At 38.8% G+C, this 19,435-nt stretch overlaps 1 protein-coding gene across 1 annotated transcript; it reads left to right on the top strand.

The window, feature by feature from the left end:
- Positions 1 to 6,509: 6,509 nt before the first annotated feature.
- KLHL9 (kelch like family member 9) lies at positions 6,510 to 10,898 on the top strand. The gene has a single exon (XM_041763905.1). It carries the CDS (start codon positions 7,065 to 7,067, stop codon positions 8,916 to 8,918), a length of 1,854 nt encoding a protein of 617 aa, XP_041619839.1. The 5' UTR covers positions 6,510 to 7,064; the 3' UTR covers positions 8,919 to 10,898.
- The last annotated feature ends 8,537 nt before the right edge of the window (positions 10,899 to 19,435 follow it).

The raw sequence follows: 19,435 nt of genomic DNA, 5'->3' as shown, positions 1-19,435 counted from the left end.
GGGATCCCGTGATCAAAATAGATTTAGAGGTGGTGATAAAATGGAAAGCAAAGGGCAAAATGGCCCAAAGTGGGGAGGGAGAGGTCAGAGGTAAAGAGATCAGAGCAAGTAATGACCCAGTGAATCCCAAAGATAAAAGAGCAGTCTTCCCTGGTCCCTCCACCCCCACCCCCAACCCCATCCCAGCAGAAAAAAATGTGTCTGCTTCCATGGTTGCTGTAGCTGCTTCAGAAAGGTACCCTCAAAAAGGAACTTGTGCACATCCCTGCAGGAGATAGGAAGTTTGAGTGCATCTGGGAGCAGAATGGGGATAGGTCAGGGTGCCACATAGCCCTTTACTGAGATGGCAATCCCTGTCTAGACTTACCTCAGTTTCTATACTTGGGCAGAATTAACATCTCTGATATAAGAAGAGTGATAAATGAGCTCTCTGACCAGACATCCACACTCCCTCCAAGGAGTGTTTAGATATTATTTATTCACATCAACAAAGATAACCCAGTCATCTGATATGGCCAATGTGACCTGAAACTGTTTTTCTTAACTATTTCATGGTCTTGGTATATTCCTTAGCCACTGAACTGCATGTGTTCTACATGTTTTATCTTAATCACAAGGTTCTGTGTTTCACTCATACTAATGTACTTTTAATTTGGGGAATCTACCCCCCGCCCCAAAAAAAAGAACAGATTCAATGCAAGGACAACCAAGAGGTCTTAGTGTGTTTTAATTAGGTGCTGTCATAGGGAACATAGTAACAGCTATCAGAACCATTCATTAATACCTATTCGGTGATGGATCAGGCAAAGTCCTCTCCTTCAAAGGGCTTTCATCTAGGGACAGAACAGAACAGAACAGGAACATAGATACCATAATCAGTGCTGTAAAACAGCCACGGAACAGCTCTAGGCATTCAGTATTGTCAGTTAAGAACTCTGCCAAGGAATTAGCATTCTATGAAGATGTGATAATTAATTAGCTGGATTTTTCACAACACGTGATTGGGAAATTTCCAGTCAGACATGGAGCAAGACTGTTCTCTTTTACTACTGTGTCAGAGTTAGAAAGGGATGTTGCAATCCTGATGCAAAGTCTTGATGAACATATTTTCCTAATTATAAAGTCAAGAGATCTGGTATATAAAAAAAAGAATTTGTGAGACTGGGAATTTACTATTAACAGAGAAATTTAATACACCATCAAATATGGGATTATACTTAAAATACCTTTGCAGTTTACACCCTAGGATTTTCAGGCTGTACCCACCTGCTTGTGTCAGACAGTATGTAGAGATAGCTGTTCAGGAGCCTGAGTTTGCACAAACACCTTGGAGAAAGGAAACATTTTCTTCAAGCTTATGGCTAGAATTCAGCTGACTTTTGTCAGTCAGCTATCAAGAGCAAGCTGGCACAATTTCAAACCAGTTTATAGAAAGAGACATGTGATGGAGAAAATGAAGATAATGGCACTCTTTAAGTGCTGACTCTGAGGAAGGGTGCATCCTAAGGGCTCTTTAGTGGTCTTACATCAGCTCTACAAATATTTTTTACTCCATTTTCCATTTGAGAAAACGGAGACACAGGAAAGTCAAGTAGCCTTGAGCAGACTGGGAGTTTCATGCAGAATGCCACATAGAATCTGCAAGCTGGGGATCTGAATCTCCCCTAGTGAGTTATGAGTGATTTTTTAAGTCGGATGTCTGGGTTTGTTTGTTTGTTTGTTTTAAATATTTTATTTATTTGAGAGAGAGAACAAGTGAGCAAGCAAGAGAGCATGAGCAGGGGGAGTGAGAGGGAGAAAGACTCCCCAGCTGAGCAGGGAGCCCAATGTGGGGTGCTCAATCCCAGGACCCTGGGATCATGACCTGAGCCAATGGCTGATGCTTAACTGATGTAAGTGCCCCTGGATTTCTGGCTTTTTAATCTTTTCTTCTTCTTCTTCTTCTTTTTTTTTTTTTTTACTTGAAAAGTTATTCTTTCTCTTTTTCCCCCAGGCCTCTCTTTTTGGCACTTACATTTGTTCTTTCTAATCTATTTTTTGTTCCTTACCTTAGATTTTTATGAAAGAGAAATTCTCTGCTACAGTTTCATTTTTCCATCTGATGAAGGAAGTTTCTCAGAACTTTATATTCATTGCAGTATGGGTATATTTGAGTCCACAAAATTTCATGATTTTTATAAAGCCAATGCTGACCTCTGTAGGACTATTAAAAAGTTAATCAGGAAAGATCACCAAGCAAAAATATCCAAGAATAGAACAGGAAAACTTTTTACATTATCTAGCTTTACCAGAAAATAAACTGAATTGTAATACAGTGTGAACATGATGCCAGTAAGGAAACCTAGGTGGCCAGAATAATCAAGAAAATAATCCTAGAAATTGTTGTATTACCAATAGTAATTAAGTTTGGAATTAAGTTTATCTTAGATGTTAATATAGAAGAAAAGAACTTCCAGTAAATGGTAACGAGATAAATGCCTGGCAATCCAGACACAAATTGATTTATAGTCTCATCTCAAACCATAGATAAAAATAAAATCCTAATGGGATATAGGAAAAAAAGTGAAATATTTACAATATACATGGAAACTGATAATTCATAAGATCTATAGAGGAATGGGAATGGGAGAGTATTGGTTCTACATGTTCAACATACCAGAACTCAAAGAAAATGTAAAGCAAATGGGCTGTTATTTGTAAACATAAAATTGACAAAGAGGTACATCATTGGACTGTAGCCACTATCAGCATGACAGGTTTATACTTCCTTTTAAGAATTAAGGATATCTAAAAACATAATTCATAAGGACAATAAAAAAACTAGTTAATGTCATAAGACCCAGATAAGAAGGACAAAGACTAGCAGACAAATGAAAAAATTCTAGCCCACTAGTACTTAAACAGAGTTAAGCAACAATGCCTGATATTTTAGCCTATTAAATAAGCAGATATATAAAAGAAAATATTGATTTTATATGCTTTGTGCCACTACATCTATTCCTGGAAATCTATCCCAAAATACGTTTGTAAAAAGGTTAAAAAAATTACACCCAATAATATTTATTTTTTTCTCCAGGCCTACAATATTTCCCTTCTTCCCTTCACAGTTAAACCTTAAGAAAAGTTTCCATTCACTCTGTCTTCAACACCTTTCATCTGATTTACCCTCAGTCCATACACTCCAATCTGGATTCTGCAGCATGACTTCTGCCAAACCCAGTCCTCACTTTCCCTGAGTATAAGACATCACTTAAAAAAATGATTTATTTATTTATAAGAGAGAGAGAGCGCGCGCGCACACACACACGCGCGCATATGCTTGTACTGTGCACCTGCAGGGGAGGGGCAGCGGGAGGGAGAGAGAGAGAATCTCAAGGAGACTCCATGCTGGGCACAGAACCCCACTTGGGACTTGATCTCATGACCCTGAGATAATGATCTGAGCCAAAATCAAGAGTCAGTCACCTAAAAGACTAAGTCCCCCAGATGTCCCAAGACATCACCTTTTAAACACATATCTTTCCTTAAACATTCTCTCATCATACTTTCTCCTGGGCATCCTCCTATTGTGCTGTATCCACTCCAGTGTGATTTTCAGGCTCCTTATTGTCTTCCCTACATGTAATTGTGAAGGTCCATAAGGCTCAATTTTTGGTAGTCTTCCTATTTTGTATTTCTACAGGACCTCATTCATTCCTTGGCCTTTAGAGACCAGGTATACTTCAGCTCCCAAGTTTACATTTTTGCTATAGCACTATAAATTCTAGAAATGTGCATCACGTGTCAATGCTCAGAGTTTCTGAATCCTCCAGTTTCTGGTGACAGATGATAATTTTCTTTTGCTTGCTATGTTAGTATACGATGTAGTTGCAATTAATTAATTGACGGCTTAATACTTTTATATTTCCTTCCAACAAAAAAGGAAAAGTTCCAAGAGGGCTGGCATTTTGTTTTCTTCATTCAGCTTTTTATCCTGAAGGTAGGCATAGGGCCTGTGATCTAGATACTTAAACATTACATGTAGCTTGAATGAAATGGATGAATGAACTGTACTTTCAATTGAGCTACAAAATCAATCTTGGTATTTATTTATTAAAAATAAACAAATGCAAAACTATTTGAAAGTAAAACTTTAAATAAAGAAAAGAACTTAAAAATATAAAGGTGGAGGGGGTGCCTGGGTGGCTTAAATCTTGTTTTCAGCTCAGGTCATGATTTCAGGGTCCTGATATCGAGGCTCCTGTTGGGCCCCACATTGGGAATGGAAGCTGCTTAAGATTGTTTCTCCCTCTGCCCCTCTTCCCACTCCCCCCTCTGTCTTAAAAAATATATATAAAGGTAAACACTATATAACTAACACAATGTACAGGTGAACATGACAACATACAAGCAAAAATATTGAAACAACGATAAATATTTTAAAATAGGTAAGTACATTAGTAAGGTCATCTATGATGGGCTGGTGCCTCCTATGAACTTTTAACTTTATAGTTGCTTAATACTATCAATAAATGTGACAAATTTGATTCAATTTATTTCATGATGAAGTCTTTTGAAATGACTAAACATGGGAATATGATGAAATATATCTGTCCATAGTAATTGTTTTGTTAAGACCATAGGTCTGCTTCCTCAACTCTTAATCATTCTTGCAAGCTTGGTAATAAAAAGATCTCATGTCTTCTTGCTCTGACAACTTCCAAAATAGCCACTCAATTCTTTATTTTCCAGAATGAGACTGATCCCTTGCAAGTACCTCTTCACATCCAGTATGGAGTCTTCATTGCTCAGGAGAGTCCTTCCATCTCCAACCCCTGCACTAAGCCAATTTCTAGGACTTCCCAATGCTGACAAAGTCCAGCAAAGAATTTCTTGCAGCCAGTCTCAATCCAGCCCACCTTTTACACTTGAACATGTTTAAGATATGCTGGAGCATATAGTGGAAGACATCAGCAGTCTGCCTTCTGGAACTTGCTGCCATCCACTGAAACAACAGAAAACAATTGGATACAGTTAACTGTCCATCAGTCTGGGATTGGTTAAATAATTTATGACACACCCATTTATTGGGAGACAAAACAAAGTTCTCTATTTACTAACATGGGAAGATCTCCAAATGAAAAAAAGCTAGGGGCAGAATAGTGAGTACGGGCTCCTATCTTTTATGTAAAAGTAGAAAAAGTATAATAAAAGAATATAATTATAGTCTTACTAGTTTGCATATACAAAAAATAAACTAGATAGATTTAAAAGGCATCAGACACTTCAAAACATGGGAAATGTTGGAAGAAATTATGTCAAAATGTACATCTATTCATATGGCAAAATTTAAATTTACTACTAAATAGAGAAATACAAGTTAATAAAAATATCCATAAAGGGAAAATAAATAAAAATAAATATGGGAGAAATGCACAAACATTGCTGGTGACCATATTTTGGAAACTTTTATACGTCTTGAATCCTGTCCTTAGGATTTATCTAAAAACAGGGGAAACTTCTGTGCTGAGATTTTAGTTTATTGGAGTCTATAAAACAATGACGTACAAAGTTTTTATTCAGGAACTAATAATGGGCAAAAGAAACTATAGTATGTGGAATCATCGGAAAGTCCTGTAGCCATTTAAAAATGTGAGTGGATGGGGATGCCTGGGTGGCTCCGTGGTTGAGCGTCTGCCTTCCGCCCAGGGCGTGATCCTGGAGAGCCGGGATCGAGTCCCACATCGGGCTCCCTGCGTGGAGCCTGCTTCTCTGTCTGTGTCTGTCTCTCTCTCTCTCCCTGTGTCTCTCATAAATAAATAAATAAAATCTTTTTTAAAAAATGGGAGGTGGGTGGGAGGTGGGGGTGACTGGGTGATGGGCACTGAGGGGGGCACTCGATGGGATGAGCACTGGGTGTTCTATATGTTGGCAAATTGAACACCAATAAAAAATAAATAAATAAAAATAAATAAAATAAAATAAAATAAAAATAAAAATGTGAGTGGAGAACAATTACAACGGAATTGCACTGCACAGCCAAAACCCAGGCTATACTACTCATGTGCCATGGTCACAATTTGGTATTTAGAGACACATGATCCGTGTATTAAATGACTAGTAATTTGAATATGTGAACCAAATTGATAACTGAGGTGTAGGATAAAAATCATGGCCCAAGTGCTTTATCGAGGAACAGTTTTAGGCATCTTGCCCCCGTTGCCTTCCAATCTATACAAAAGCCGCACGTCAGCGTTATTCAAAAGGCAGAAGCCAGGAAGTGTAAATCTTAAAGAAAAAAAAAAAGTATGAATTTAGGAGGAGAGCTCAGGCGCCGTGAAAAGCTTGCAGCACACGCGCAGCACCACGCAGGCGTCAGTCCCTGGAGCCCCAGGCCGCGCCGGCTCCTCCGCCCGACCCCGCCCTGACCCCCGCCCCCGGCGCCTCCCGCACCGCTGCTCCCCGCCCCCACGCGCCCGCCCACTGACGGGGCCCGGCGGCGCGCAGGCGCAGTAGCCGCCGCGGCCGCTCCTAGCCCGGGGGATCCTGGGACCAAGCCTTTCCGGAAGGACCGGCTCGGCGTCCGGGGCAGAGCCCGCGTTCCAGGCCCAGGCCCGAGCCAGGCCCGCGGTCCAGGCCGTCGTCCCTGCACAGCCGCCGGCGTCCGCGGCGACGCTCCAGCGAGCGCGGAGGGCGCAGCGGGCCGCGCGCTGAGGTGGGCCGGCCTCGCCGCGTCGCCGGCCGCAGTACGTGGCGGCGCCTCCCCCTTGGCCGGGAGCGGAACTGCTGGAGGAGCGGCGGCGCAGGCCGGACCGGGCGAACCGGGTCGCTTAACTGCCTTCAGGTGATGAATCATCCGCGGAGTAATCAGATTTGAGGTCCGCAGCCCTCGGTGGTCCCGCCCTCCAGCAGCTCGGAGCGGATGACCGGCGGGTGTGTTGGCGGGGTGCCGCGGTGACCGCTTGCCCTTGATAAAGGAAGGCGACCCTCCTGCTCGCGGCCGTGCGCTGCCCGTTTCCTTGAGCTTTCAGGCCACAGCTTCGTTCCGCGGGGGGCCCAGGTCTCCGCGGGAGGAAGGCTTTCCCATGAAAGTGTCCCTCGGCACCGGCGAAATGGGCGTCTCCGCCCACCTACAGCCCTGCAAGGCAGGAACCACGCGTTTTTTTACCAGCAACACTCACAGTTCGGTGGTGCTGCAAGGCTTCGACCAGCTCAGAATAGAAGGCTTGCTTTGTGATGTGACCCTGGTCCCGGGCGACGGAGATGAAATCTTCCCGGTTCACAGAGCTATGATGGCGTCCGCTAGTGATTACTTCAAGGCAATGTTCACAGGCGGAATGAAAGAACAGGATCTGATGTGCATTAAGCTGCATGGGGTGAACAAGGTTGGGCTGAAGAAAATAATTGATTTCATTTATACTGCAAAACTTTCTCTCAATATGGACAATCTTCAGGACACCCTTGAAGCCGCCAGCTTCTTACAGATTTTACCCGTCTTGGATTTCTGTAAGGTGTTCCTTATTTCGGGAGTCTCTTTAGACAACTGTGTTGAAGTTGGGCGGATTGCTAACACCTACAATCTGATCGAAGTGGATAAGTACGTCAATAATTTCATCCTGAAGAATTTTCCTGCGTTGCTGAGTACCGGGGAGTTTCTAAAACTCCCCTTTGAACGGCTTGCCTTTGTGCTCTCTAGTAACAGTCTTAAGCACTGTACTGAACTTGAGCTCTTCAAGGCTGCCTGTCGCTGGCTAAGATTGGAAGACCCTCGGATGGATTATGCTGCAAAATTAATGAAGAACATTCGATTTCCATTGATGACACCCCAGGATCTCATCAATTACGTGCAGACAGTAGACTTCATGAGAACAGACAATACTTGTGTGAATTTGCTTTTGGAAGCTAGCAATTACCAAATGATGCCATATATGCAGCCAGTGATGCAGTCAGATAGAACTGCCATTCGATCTGACTCGACACACTTGGTCACATTAGGAGGAGTTTTGAGGCAGCAGCTGGTTGTCAGCAAAGAATTACGGATGTATGATGAAAGGGCACAAGAATGGAGATCTCTTGCCCCCATGGATGCTCCTCGTTACCAGCATGGTATTGCTGTCATTGGAAACTTTCTTTATGTAGTTGGCGGTCAAAGTAATTATGATACGAAAGGAAAAACTGCTGTTGATACAGTTTTCAGGTTTGATCCTCGGTACAACAAATGGATGCAGGTTGCATCCTTAAATGAAAAGCGCACGTTTTTCCACTTGAGTGCCCTTAAAGGACATTTATATGCTGTTGGTGGGCGAAGTGCAGCTGGTGAACTGGCCACAGTAGAATGTTACAACCCAAGGATGAATGAGTGGAGCTATGTTGCAAAAATGAGCGAGCCCCACTATGGCCATGCTGGAACAGTGTACGGAGGCTTGATGTATATTTCAGGAGGAATTACTCATGACACTTTCCAGAACGAGCTCATGTGTTTTGACCCAGATACAGACAAATGGACACAGAAGGCTCCAATGACTACAGTCCGAGGTCTGCACTGCATGTGTACAGTTGGAGACAAGCTCTATGTCATTGGTGGCAATCACTTCAGAGGAACAAGTGATTATGATGATGTTCTAAGCTGTGAATACTATTCACCAACCCTTGACCAGTGGACACCAATTGCTGCTATGTTAAGAGGTCAGAGTGATGTTGGAGTTGCTGTCTTTGAAAATAAAATCTATGTTGTGGGTGGATATTCCTGGAATAATCGTTGTATGGTAGAAATTGTCCAGAAATATGACCCAGAAAAGGATGAATGGCATAAAGTTTTTGACCTTCCAGAGTCACTTGGTGGCATTCGAGCTTGTACTCTCACAGTTTTTCCACCCGAGGAAAACCCTGGGTCACCTTCTAGAGAATCCCCTCTTTCAGCACCTTCAGACCATTCTTAGGACTAAAATGTAGTACCTTTGCAGTGCATCATGGATGATCTCACACTTCCCCTTAAATTGTATCTTCTTAAAGTGATTGGTGCAGTTATTAGGTTAAATGGTAACTGATGTTATTTGTATTGCTTGGCTCAGTGTGTTTATCTGTATGGTTAACAAATGCATTCTGAAAATGTATTTAACATAGCCAGCTGTTTTAACAAATGTAAAAAAGATATGTAGAAAAATGTTTTAGATGTCTTTGTGGTGTTGTGTAAGTCAAATTGTAGGTGGTTGTAGTAAATGTATAATTATGTTCGTTTATGCTTCAAAGCTGCAAGTTTTCATCTTTCACTTCAGAACATCGAAGGGAGGCTGCTTGCTCTGACCTAAAATAATAAAAGGTCGCCAAATATCACCTACCTCCCTTTTTTCATAATAGTTTTTGACATCGTTGACAATTCACCAGATCGAGTGCATTCAGAATATGTGAAGTTTCCTAGATAGGAGAAATAAACAGCGTACAAAACCCTAAGTCAGGATTTTGTATCTCTGGAGAGAGGGAAAGGGAAAGAGGAAATATAGGTATGTATGCACATAAACACATCCATATGCATACATACATGTGTATATACATTCATACAGCTGTACACATACATATATAATTTTAAAATTGATTGGTATTTCAGCTGTAGGAAAATTGTTTCTAAATTAAATTTTTTTTCTTCTACCTAGCAGCTATTTCTATCCAAATGGGAATTCAGTACCAGAGAATAAGTATCTATAGAATCGTACTAAATTGAGATAGATAAGGGCTACAGCATATTAAACTGACTACTAAATTTGTCATTTGACTAAATTGTTACTTCAGATAAAACCTATTACTTTTTCTGCTTGTGTATTGTTTTCTATAGAGTTGCAAGTTCAGGTTTCTGAAAGTTGGTTTTGCTGAGTAAATTTAAGCTCTGCTATTTTCCACCCTTTTTGTTCAGTAAAACTTATATGAGGAAAGCTAAGAAAGAAATAACACTGAGCAAAACGATAGGATTTTAAGTTCAGTCTCCCAACTTTGTCATTCTAATGTGATCATTTGATTTGGGGTGATTGCTCCACCCCATGTGCATCCTGAGCTTTGTGTGACCTGCCTTAGGGCTATGATCTGAGCAAGCAGGAGATATACTCAGTTCTGTATCAAATCAGGAAAACGTCCTTTTGACTATTTCTAAAGAACAGGACCAACTTCAGATTCTCTCAGAAGCCAGCTACAGAGAAAGCGTGGGACATTCCTGTTTTTCAGGCAGTACTAAAGTAGATGTTCAGCCTCTAAAATACCAAAGGCATCCCTACTGGTTGAGAATTACATGGGGAGATCTTAATGACCTCTTTTCTGCAAATGGAAGTCATAGGAGTCTTGTAGGTAGTGAGTGATTCTAGAGAGGTACTTTATTGGAATAATTGCCTACCTGAAGAAAAATTTACATGTGTATATTTACATACATATGAATGTGTATACCCTTACACTTGGGAGATTGTCATAGTATATATAAATCAGGAACAATCTTCTCTTTATTGACAATCTCATAATAAAACTCAGGAACCAGGACAAAATGAATTGGCTTCCAGTGGTCTGAACTTTACTGCCCATACAAGTGTTGATTCATTTTAATGCTTTTTATGATTTCTGCCTTGGCAGAAAATTTCATACTTTCTATGTTTTTTTTTAATGACTAATTTTTTTATTACTAAAAATAGCACATTTGAGTACACTTAGAAAATAGAAAAAGTAGAAATTGATGTTAACTTTGTGCATTGAATAAGCAAGAAATGGCATCCCAATCATTTCTTTATTAATGAGGTTAAATATTTGTGTTTTTTGAGTATCTCTGTTTCCTCTTTGATTGGATGTTCATGTCCTTTACCCTTGTGATACCTATTGGACTTGCTTTGTTTTTTTCATACCAAGTTATAGGATCTCTTTATATAATAAATATAATTTAACTGGCATTTGCTTGCATTGATTTCTTTTTCTCAATCTATTACAGTTTTACAAAGGCAGTTAATTTTTGAGATAAAATTTGTCCATCTTTTTGCATCTTGACCTTTCAGGGGTAATTCTGCTATGGTTTCTTTATTTTTTACATAGTTTTGATATATAACTCTTGGTGTTAATTTTGACCTGCTGAGGTGATACTGCCCCGTTTGCCTTCTATTCTGCATAAGCTTTTCTCTTTACCTTGTTGAAAGAAGGTATTGTGGTTTTTAAAAAGATTTTTATTATTTGAGAGAGAGAGCGCACAAGTGGGGGTGCAGAGGAAGAAGCAGACTCCCTACTTAGCGGGGACCCGGACACGGGACTGGATCCCATGGGGACTGAATCTCAGGACCTGAAGATCATGACCTGAACCAAAGGCAGATGCTTAACTGAGTCACCCAAGTGCCCTGAAAAAAGGTTTTTGCCTTCTATTAGTTGACTCTTTTGCTTTGTAACTAGCTAAATATTACTTCACCAGATAAGCTGACTACTCCACCTATACCCCCTACCTCCAGCCTGACACACTCCACCTCATCCTTTTAGAATTTTCTGCAGTTGACAGCTGTCTTGGTAGTCATACAATAGCTGACTGATGGTAGGCTAATACTACTAATTACATCTGGAATTCCTTGCTTATAGATAAATTTTCAGTGGCTTTGAAATGATTGGAAAAAGATCTTATTTTCAAAAGCTGATAATTTTTTACTGGAAAATTAATTAGATAATTAAGACTGGAAAAAAAGGATAAACTGCCAGCACAGTAGACGTTAGAAACTTATAGTGTTTCTTATTTTTCTAAGTTTCAAAATTACTGTTTGTGAGTTTCTCTGATTATAGAAGTAATTTATGTGTATTATAGAAAGTACAGGAAAATAAAAGTGGAAAGTTTAAATTATCAATGATTTCCATATGCCAAGGGTAACTTTTGTTAATATTGGGTATATTATACATATACATGTGTAGAGACATTTGTCAAATATTTTTCAAATATGCTAGACCCTAACCTAAAATATGGATGATAAAAGGAAATCCAACTTTCAAAGACACACACTGCTATCACTAGAACTTTTTCTCCAGGTTTTATAAAATGTGTATATATTATAAAATAATGTACTTCTCCCTAATTATCAAATACATATGCATTAAGAAAAACATTCTATTTTTACTTAAATCCATACTTATTTTTTCCGCTTTTGCCAACAGTAGAATTCTTGTAATTTACCTGTAAAGCAAACACATTCAATCATGTTCAAATTTTTCTGGTTTGTAATTAAATTACCTGGTTTTGATTATAAAGACAAAATTAGCTCCCACAGAACATCTCATTCAAAACTACAGAAACAGGGACACCTGAGTGGCTCAGAGGTTAAGCGTCTGTCTTTGGCTCAGGGCATGATCCTGGGGTCCTGGGATCGAGTCCCACATCAGGCTCCCTGCATGGAGCCTGCTTTCCCCTCTGCCTGTGTCTCTGCCCCACCCCCCCCCCATGTGTCTCTCACGAATAAATAAATAAAATATTTAAAAAAAAAAAAACTACAGAAACATAGCATTAAGAGAAAAAAAAATGTCCTATCTCAACCAGTTATTAACTGAAAGACCTTGGGGTAAGTAAGCTTTCAAAGCTAAAGTTTACCCTTTTGTCTATGGCATTAAGATGGGAGTTAATAATTGTGGGTTCTGTATCAGAATTATAAGTAGAAAATGTTACAAAGTGATTAGCATAAGGCATGCACAGAGAAGCATTAAGTAAATGGTAATTGGTACTAATAAAGTTGGCATTTTGCGTCATAATTTTTTACTTTCGTTTTAATTATTTTTATAGGTTATTTTAGAAGTATTAAAATTTCCACTTAGGAATGTACCTTCCTTTTTTTCTATTTCCCTATGAGTGTACATTTAAATATCTACCCCAAGTTTTCACTATTATAAATTAAGATTTAGTGTTCCTACATAAAATTTTGTCCATGTCTGAATGTGATAAATTCTAAAGAAGTTAAATCTGAGTCAAACAGTGTAGGCTCTTGAAAAATATTTCCAAGGGTGTGCCACTATGCATTTCGAGCAGAATGTATTTGGTGATTATTTCAAAGGGTATCTTTACAGTTCCAGTTTTGGGTTTATATATTTTAAATCACAACACTGAAATTTTTGTTTATTGAGCATGTACATTCTTCACCTGTGAATCATTTGTTCATATCTTTAGCTTCATATGTGCTATTTGCCACAAAGACTTTTTTTTCTCAATTTATAGTATTTTTATTGAGGCAAGGCTACTCAACTTTTTAAGTTGAGATATAATTGACATGTATTAGTTGAAGTTCATAACATAATAATTTGATATATGTATATGCTGTGAAATGATCACCACAATCAGCGTAATTAGTATCACCATACATAGATATAACTTTTTTTTTGGAACGAGAACTTTTTAAGATTTACTCTCTTAGCAACTTTCAAATATACGATATTATTAACTATAGCCACATGCTGTACATTACATCCTGACTCATTTATAACTAGAAGTTTGTGCCTTTTGACTATCTTCACACATTCCATTTAATGCAGTCAAATATGTCATCTTTTTTGCATTTTGAACTTTTGGTGATAATTTTCCTGTTTGTTTACATAGTACAGATGTCACATTTCTCTCCCTTTATCCTATTGCTTTATTGCTGCTAAAGCTTGCTCTGGAAGCATTTACTGCTTATCTCTTCAAATAGCTTTTCTTCTTTATGATTTCAATCTGAAATTTACAAAAATTTACAAAAATTGCTTTTATGTTAATATTAGTCTCTATTTACAGTAAGTATTTTCCCATCTTTTTTCCTTGAGTATATATCTTAACATGCAAGGCTTTTTGGGTAATGTACTGAAATTGCTTTTTCCTTTGTCATTTTAAAATATCTTTTTGTGTATTTTTTCCCACCATGATACAGTAGGATTATCCCAGTATTTTATATTATTGTTATGAATATCACTTTTAACTAGATTTCTGACATAAAATCTGAAGTATGTTCTCAAATTATTATCCAATTGTCCCATCACCACTTTTTGAATAATTTTTACTTTCTCACTGAATTTTTATGCTTTTTAAAATCATATAATAAAATCTTATATGGGTCATTTAGAGTCTCTTTCTTCAGTTCCAATGATCTTTTCTTCACATTGTCTTTGGTATATGGATTGCTGTTTCGAATGAAATTTTGTTTTCACATCTGTCATCATATCTGTCATCATAACTAACATCAATTCTTAAGTTTTGAATGAAACATTAGTGTCATTGATTTGTAACAGGTTTTGGGGGTGGATTCTCTTGTGTTTTCACCTTAGAAATCATATTATCTTCATAGTATAAAAACCTTGTTTCATACTATTTGTATCATAACTTAAAACATTCATTAATACTTTCAGCAAAATTATAGTAGTGACACAAGTCATTGTGTCTTTTAAGTAATTTTAATAGAAGTGATTGCAGTTTTCTAATTTTTTTCTTAAAGAGAGATATTCTTTTGTTCATTAAAGGTGATTGTACATAGTGCAGAACTGGTGAAGTGTTCCTTAACCAAATGCATGAATAATACGTACATTCCTCAATTTTCTTGTTAACAAGTCTCTGAGCAACCACTTTCTAGGGCTGATATTATCCTGCCATCTACTGGTTGAAATTAAAATCCTCATTTTTAAATAGATTCCAGAAAATGTATCTCCTTATAAACAACAAAAAGACACACAAAAAAACCCCAGTAATGATAAAAACCACAAGAAATTTTTGTAGTATCAAGTCTTCACATCATACTCAATTACCTAATTAAATACATAAAATCTATGGTAATTCTTGGTGTACATAGTGGGTCAGACAATCAAAGAGAATGTATTTTTTGACATCACATAAAAATACACTTTTAAATTGCTTAGACAAAAATTATCAATTATTTTATTGATAAATTCATACAGTTGCCAAATATCAAATGTCTGCAATTTTTTTTTTAAAAAAGGATTTTAATTATGTACTTTATAGAGAGAGTGTGCTAGCAAAGGCACTGCACATGGCGGGAGGAGCAGAGGGGTAGGGGAAGGGAGCAGGAAAGAATCCAAAGGAGACTCCTGCTCTGGGCTCCCATGGCCCTGAGATCATGACCTGAGCTGAAATCAAGAGTTGGAAACTTAACCCACTGAACCATGCATGCATCCCAAAAGTCTGCAACATTTTATCTAAGCATCCATACCACTACTGCATGCCATTGGCAGGGACAGGGGGGACATTCCCCATTTCTTTTTAATTATTTTAGCAAAGAATTTCATCATGAAGACACTTATAAATCTTTTCAATAGCAGAAATAATGTAATATGCAATATATCCAGGTATAAGTAAATCTGATAAACTTGTAATATCCTAAGAGCTTTTAATATTGGCTTGCCCATATGGATCCTAGGATCACATCACTGCTCTAGCCATACACTTTCATTCAGCCTGGACAGAAATATGCATACACAAGCACACACACGTGCGATACACAATAACTTTTGAACTAGCTGATTCAAATTCTTTAGCATACCATCTATGGGCTTAAGGAAAGTCTGCTTCTTGGCTATGGGAACAGCAAGAGTGGTATAACTACCCATTTTTGAATTCTCCAAATCTGTCTCAGAGTAAAATAATCTCATACATAAAGCATTCTTTTCCTATGATGGATATGACTGAAAACAGGTAACTTCTTACTGAGGCCTCCTGAAGGCTATCAAGGGTATGCATATTTCCATATTTCTTTTCTAGATATAGCTTCAGGATCAAAGTTATATTTCATGCACTTTTAGAACAAGATGAGTATAAAACTGATGACAGCAGCCAAGGTCAGATGTATCATTGTGTACAGCCGCTTCAGTCTAAGTCCATAGAGTATTCTGGCCCTTTATTGGTCCATCTTCCAGAAAGCTGTTACTGTATAGTACAGGTTTATCATCTTTGGCCTCATTTCACCTAAGAACCAGTCAGCACCGTCAGTTTATGAGTAGGTCAACGGGCAGGTCTAATTTTTACTGACTCAAACAATTTTATCTTAGTTGGAAAGCATAGTTTATCACTTAGAAGTGAAGGAAACATTCTTCCATCCAGGAACTTCAAATTCATGGTAAATAGTTAAGCAAAAACATATGCAATATAAAATCCTAAAGTCAGTAATAAGATTTATTTCCTCATACTAGGCAAAATGTTTACTACAGCTTATTAATTTCTCCATCCTTCTCTAGATGAGAGAAAATCACGGATTTCACAAAACCTTCCATATATCATGTATTCAGATATACTTGAAGATGTCATATAAGTTCAAAGACTGGGAAAAGAGTTTTATAACCTTCAAGGAAGCTGTCCCTTTTTTTAAAAAAAAAGATTTTATTTATTTATTCATTCATGACATACATAGAGAGAGGAGGCAGAGACATAGAGGGAGAAGCAGGCTCCATGCCGGGAGCCCGATGTGGGACTCGGTCCCGGGACTCCAGGATCACACCCTGGGCCAAAGGCAGGCACTGAACCACTGAGCCACCCAGGGATCCCCCAGCTGTCCCTTTAAAAAAATTTTTTTTTATTGGAGTTCAATTTGCCAACATATAGCATAACACCCAGTAAGGCAGCTCTCCCTTAATGAGCTCACTCATGCCCTGAATTGTCTTGCTTTATCCTACAACGGGAAATAGGTTATAGATTCCACTGACACTGTCTACTTCATTCACTTCTTGGGTTTCAGTAGATTCTATATTCACCCTCACCACTTATCTGGTAGCTAGTCAGCCATGTGCAACAGGTTCATAGCTACCATTTGGGAATACCTCTATGTGTAGACCAAACTCAAGATCCCTCTCAACTTAGCTCCCAAACCCAATATCTAGAAATGGATTAGGATCCTCTGCTGGACACTTCAAGATAGTGAAATCTCCCAGTGAACATCCTGATTATGTGGAGTATCTATTGGATGCAGAAACAATAGGATTAGCCATCTTATTATAGCTATGAACCAGTCTTGAACTATAAACAAGTCACTAGCTGGATGTTTTATTTTTAAAAATAATAAAACAACTGATCATTCTGGTCCATAATTGTACTTCCCTGGGGTAGTTACTACATTTCAGTGATGTCACAGGACAAGCCATTCTAGTTGAAGACGTGTACAGTTTTTGAATACTTAATCATAGAAACGTTCAGGGTGCCATTAGGGAGATGACTAGAGATAGTGGTATCAGGCACAAGAAACATGCAGAACCTGCTACTCCTAAGCTCCGTGCCTGCATAGAGTGATTGGTTTTCCTCTAGTCTACTTTACTTTATAACCCCTCTTCTGTCTTTCAGGAGACCAGGAGCACAGAGAAAAATCTCAGCAATAGTCTAACTCCATAACAGCCTCGTCCATCCCCTAGGAATGATTTCTCCCCCTAGACTTAACCTAAACCACAGTCCCAATAATTCTATTCTTCTACCCAAATTGGGCATTTGACCTGCAATATCCTTAATATCAAGGATATAGTACTGAGAAACACTGTTCTATAACATTATAGATTAACATCTATTTGATAAATTTCTGATTATTCTCTTCTTGAAGACTCTGAGCCACATGGCCTTTTGACACAACAGAACAGCAACCCAATTTCCATCCCTAATGCAAAGCTTCATATAGTGGGTTTTTTACATTCCACATCATCCTGGCATTATAATTTCCAAGGAAACAGGATTCTCCTCAATCCTGTTGATAAAGGAATGTGGCCAACAACACACAACCCTCTCAGCTTTCGAGTGGTTGTTGCTTTCTTACCAATGACTACCCCAGCTCCATTGTGTTCCTAGAACCTCTAGGATGAACACGAGCTCAAGCACTGTAGTCCAGAGCTGATATTCTTTTCCCTGATTTCCTTAGAATCATGTGTTTTCCAAGTTTAAACACTATAAGAATCCCTTCCTACCCCTCCCTACTGAACTTTGTCATGATTCTTTATGGGGAATGGTCTAACAGCAAAGGTTAAGAAATCTGACTTAGTTTGACAATTGATCTGCTGCTGTTGGTCTACACCTGCTGGGCTTCTTTATATTCCAGGAAAGGAAGGAGTATGAGAGTAACCAGAACAGGCACAATCTTCAGTCCCATCTATGCTGTTCGTGGTTAGAAGATAATTCAGTGCTAAATTTTTTTTGGGGGGGTGAGGAAGATAGCAGATGACCCCTTTTATTTTATACATACAAATAATGTTTTAAACTGTTTTTAAAATATCTGAAAGGGGGCAGCCTGAGTGGCTCAGCGGTTTAGCGCCGCCTTCAGCCCAGGGCGTGATCCTGGAGACCCAGGATTGAATCCCATGTCAGGCTCCCTGCATGGAGCCTGCTTCTCCCTCCGCCTGTGTTTCTGCCTCTCTCTCTCTCTCTCTCTCTCTCTCTGTGTCTCATTAATAAATAAATAAAATCTTTTAAAAAAATTTTTAAAAAATATCTGAAAGGTTTTAGAAGAAGAAAATCTCTTCTTCAACTAATGTGAAAAGAAAAAGTGAGGATGGGGGTAAACCCATAACAAAAAAGGCTTATCTATTACTTTCCCATTGCTATCATGTAAGTATTTTAAATATTGAAACATCAGCAATGTGATCACATCTTATACCCTAATCCCTTGAAATAAAAAGAGAACTACTTGAAACATTGATTTTGAAGACCTCCTGGGAGATTAAAAGCAGCTTTGAAAGGCTTGGCTTATAATATGAGCAGAAACACATAGCCTTCAAGGTGAGTATAACAAAATCACTGCAGAATATGAAAAATCACAGGGAGATCTGTGACAGGCTATGGCCACAGCAGTATCTCCCATTCCACAGGTGTCTTGAGGACTTTGCCATTTCTCAAAAAGATGAATCTAATATAACTCCCCTTAAATATGGGAAGACTTGGAAATTGCTTATAAAAAATTTGTTAGAAATCATGTGTGACTTCCAAGATCATGTTAGAGTTTATCACTTTTAACACTACTGATACTCGAGGTCAGATAACTCTTTGTCGTGGGGCCCTGTCCTCTGCACTATGGGATGTTTAGCAGCATCCTTGGCTTATCACTAGATGCCAATAGCATCCCTCATCAGTTGTGACACCCAAAAATGTCTCCAGACATTGCCCAAAGTCTCCAGGGGGACAAAATCATTCTCACTGAGAACCACTGGGTTAGATAATAAAAAGTGATACAGCTCTGTCACTGGGCCACTCACTTTTGAGCCCTCAGTCCCCACATAAACAGTGCAAGTGTCCTGGGTTCAGCAGTCTGTCAGAAAAAGCAGGCCTCAAGGAGAAGTTATGGTGAGATGCTCCTGTTCTCAGTGCCAGGTGAGATGTATAAGCATCAGACATATAAGTGAGAGTGCCTACCAACTGTCAAGTCACCTCCAGCCATCTAGTGGGGTGTGTTCCAAGCTGAGGCCCCAGATGTTGTGAGGCAGAGATCAGCCATTCCTTCAAATCTCTGACTCACAGAGCCTGTGAAAATAA

This window comes from Vulpes lagopus, chromosome 7, assembly GCF_018345385.1.
Source record: "Vulpes lagopus strain Blue_001 chromosome 7, ASM1834538v1, whole genome shotgun sequence".
Classification (NCBI taxonomy): domain Eukaryota; kingdom Metazoa; phylum Chordata; class Mammalia; order Carnivora; family Canidae; genus Vulpes; species Vulpes lagopus.
This window is presented reverse-complemented; position numbering and strand designations above follow the sequence as displayed.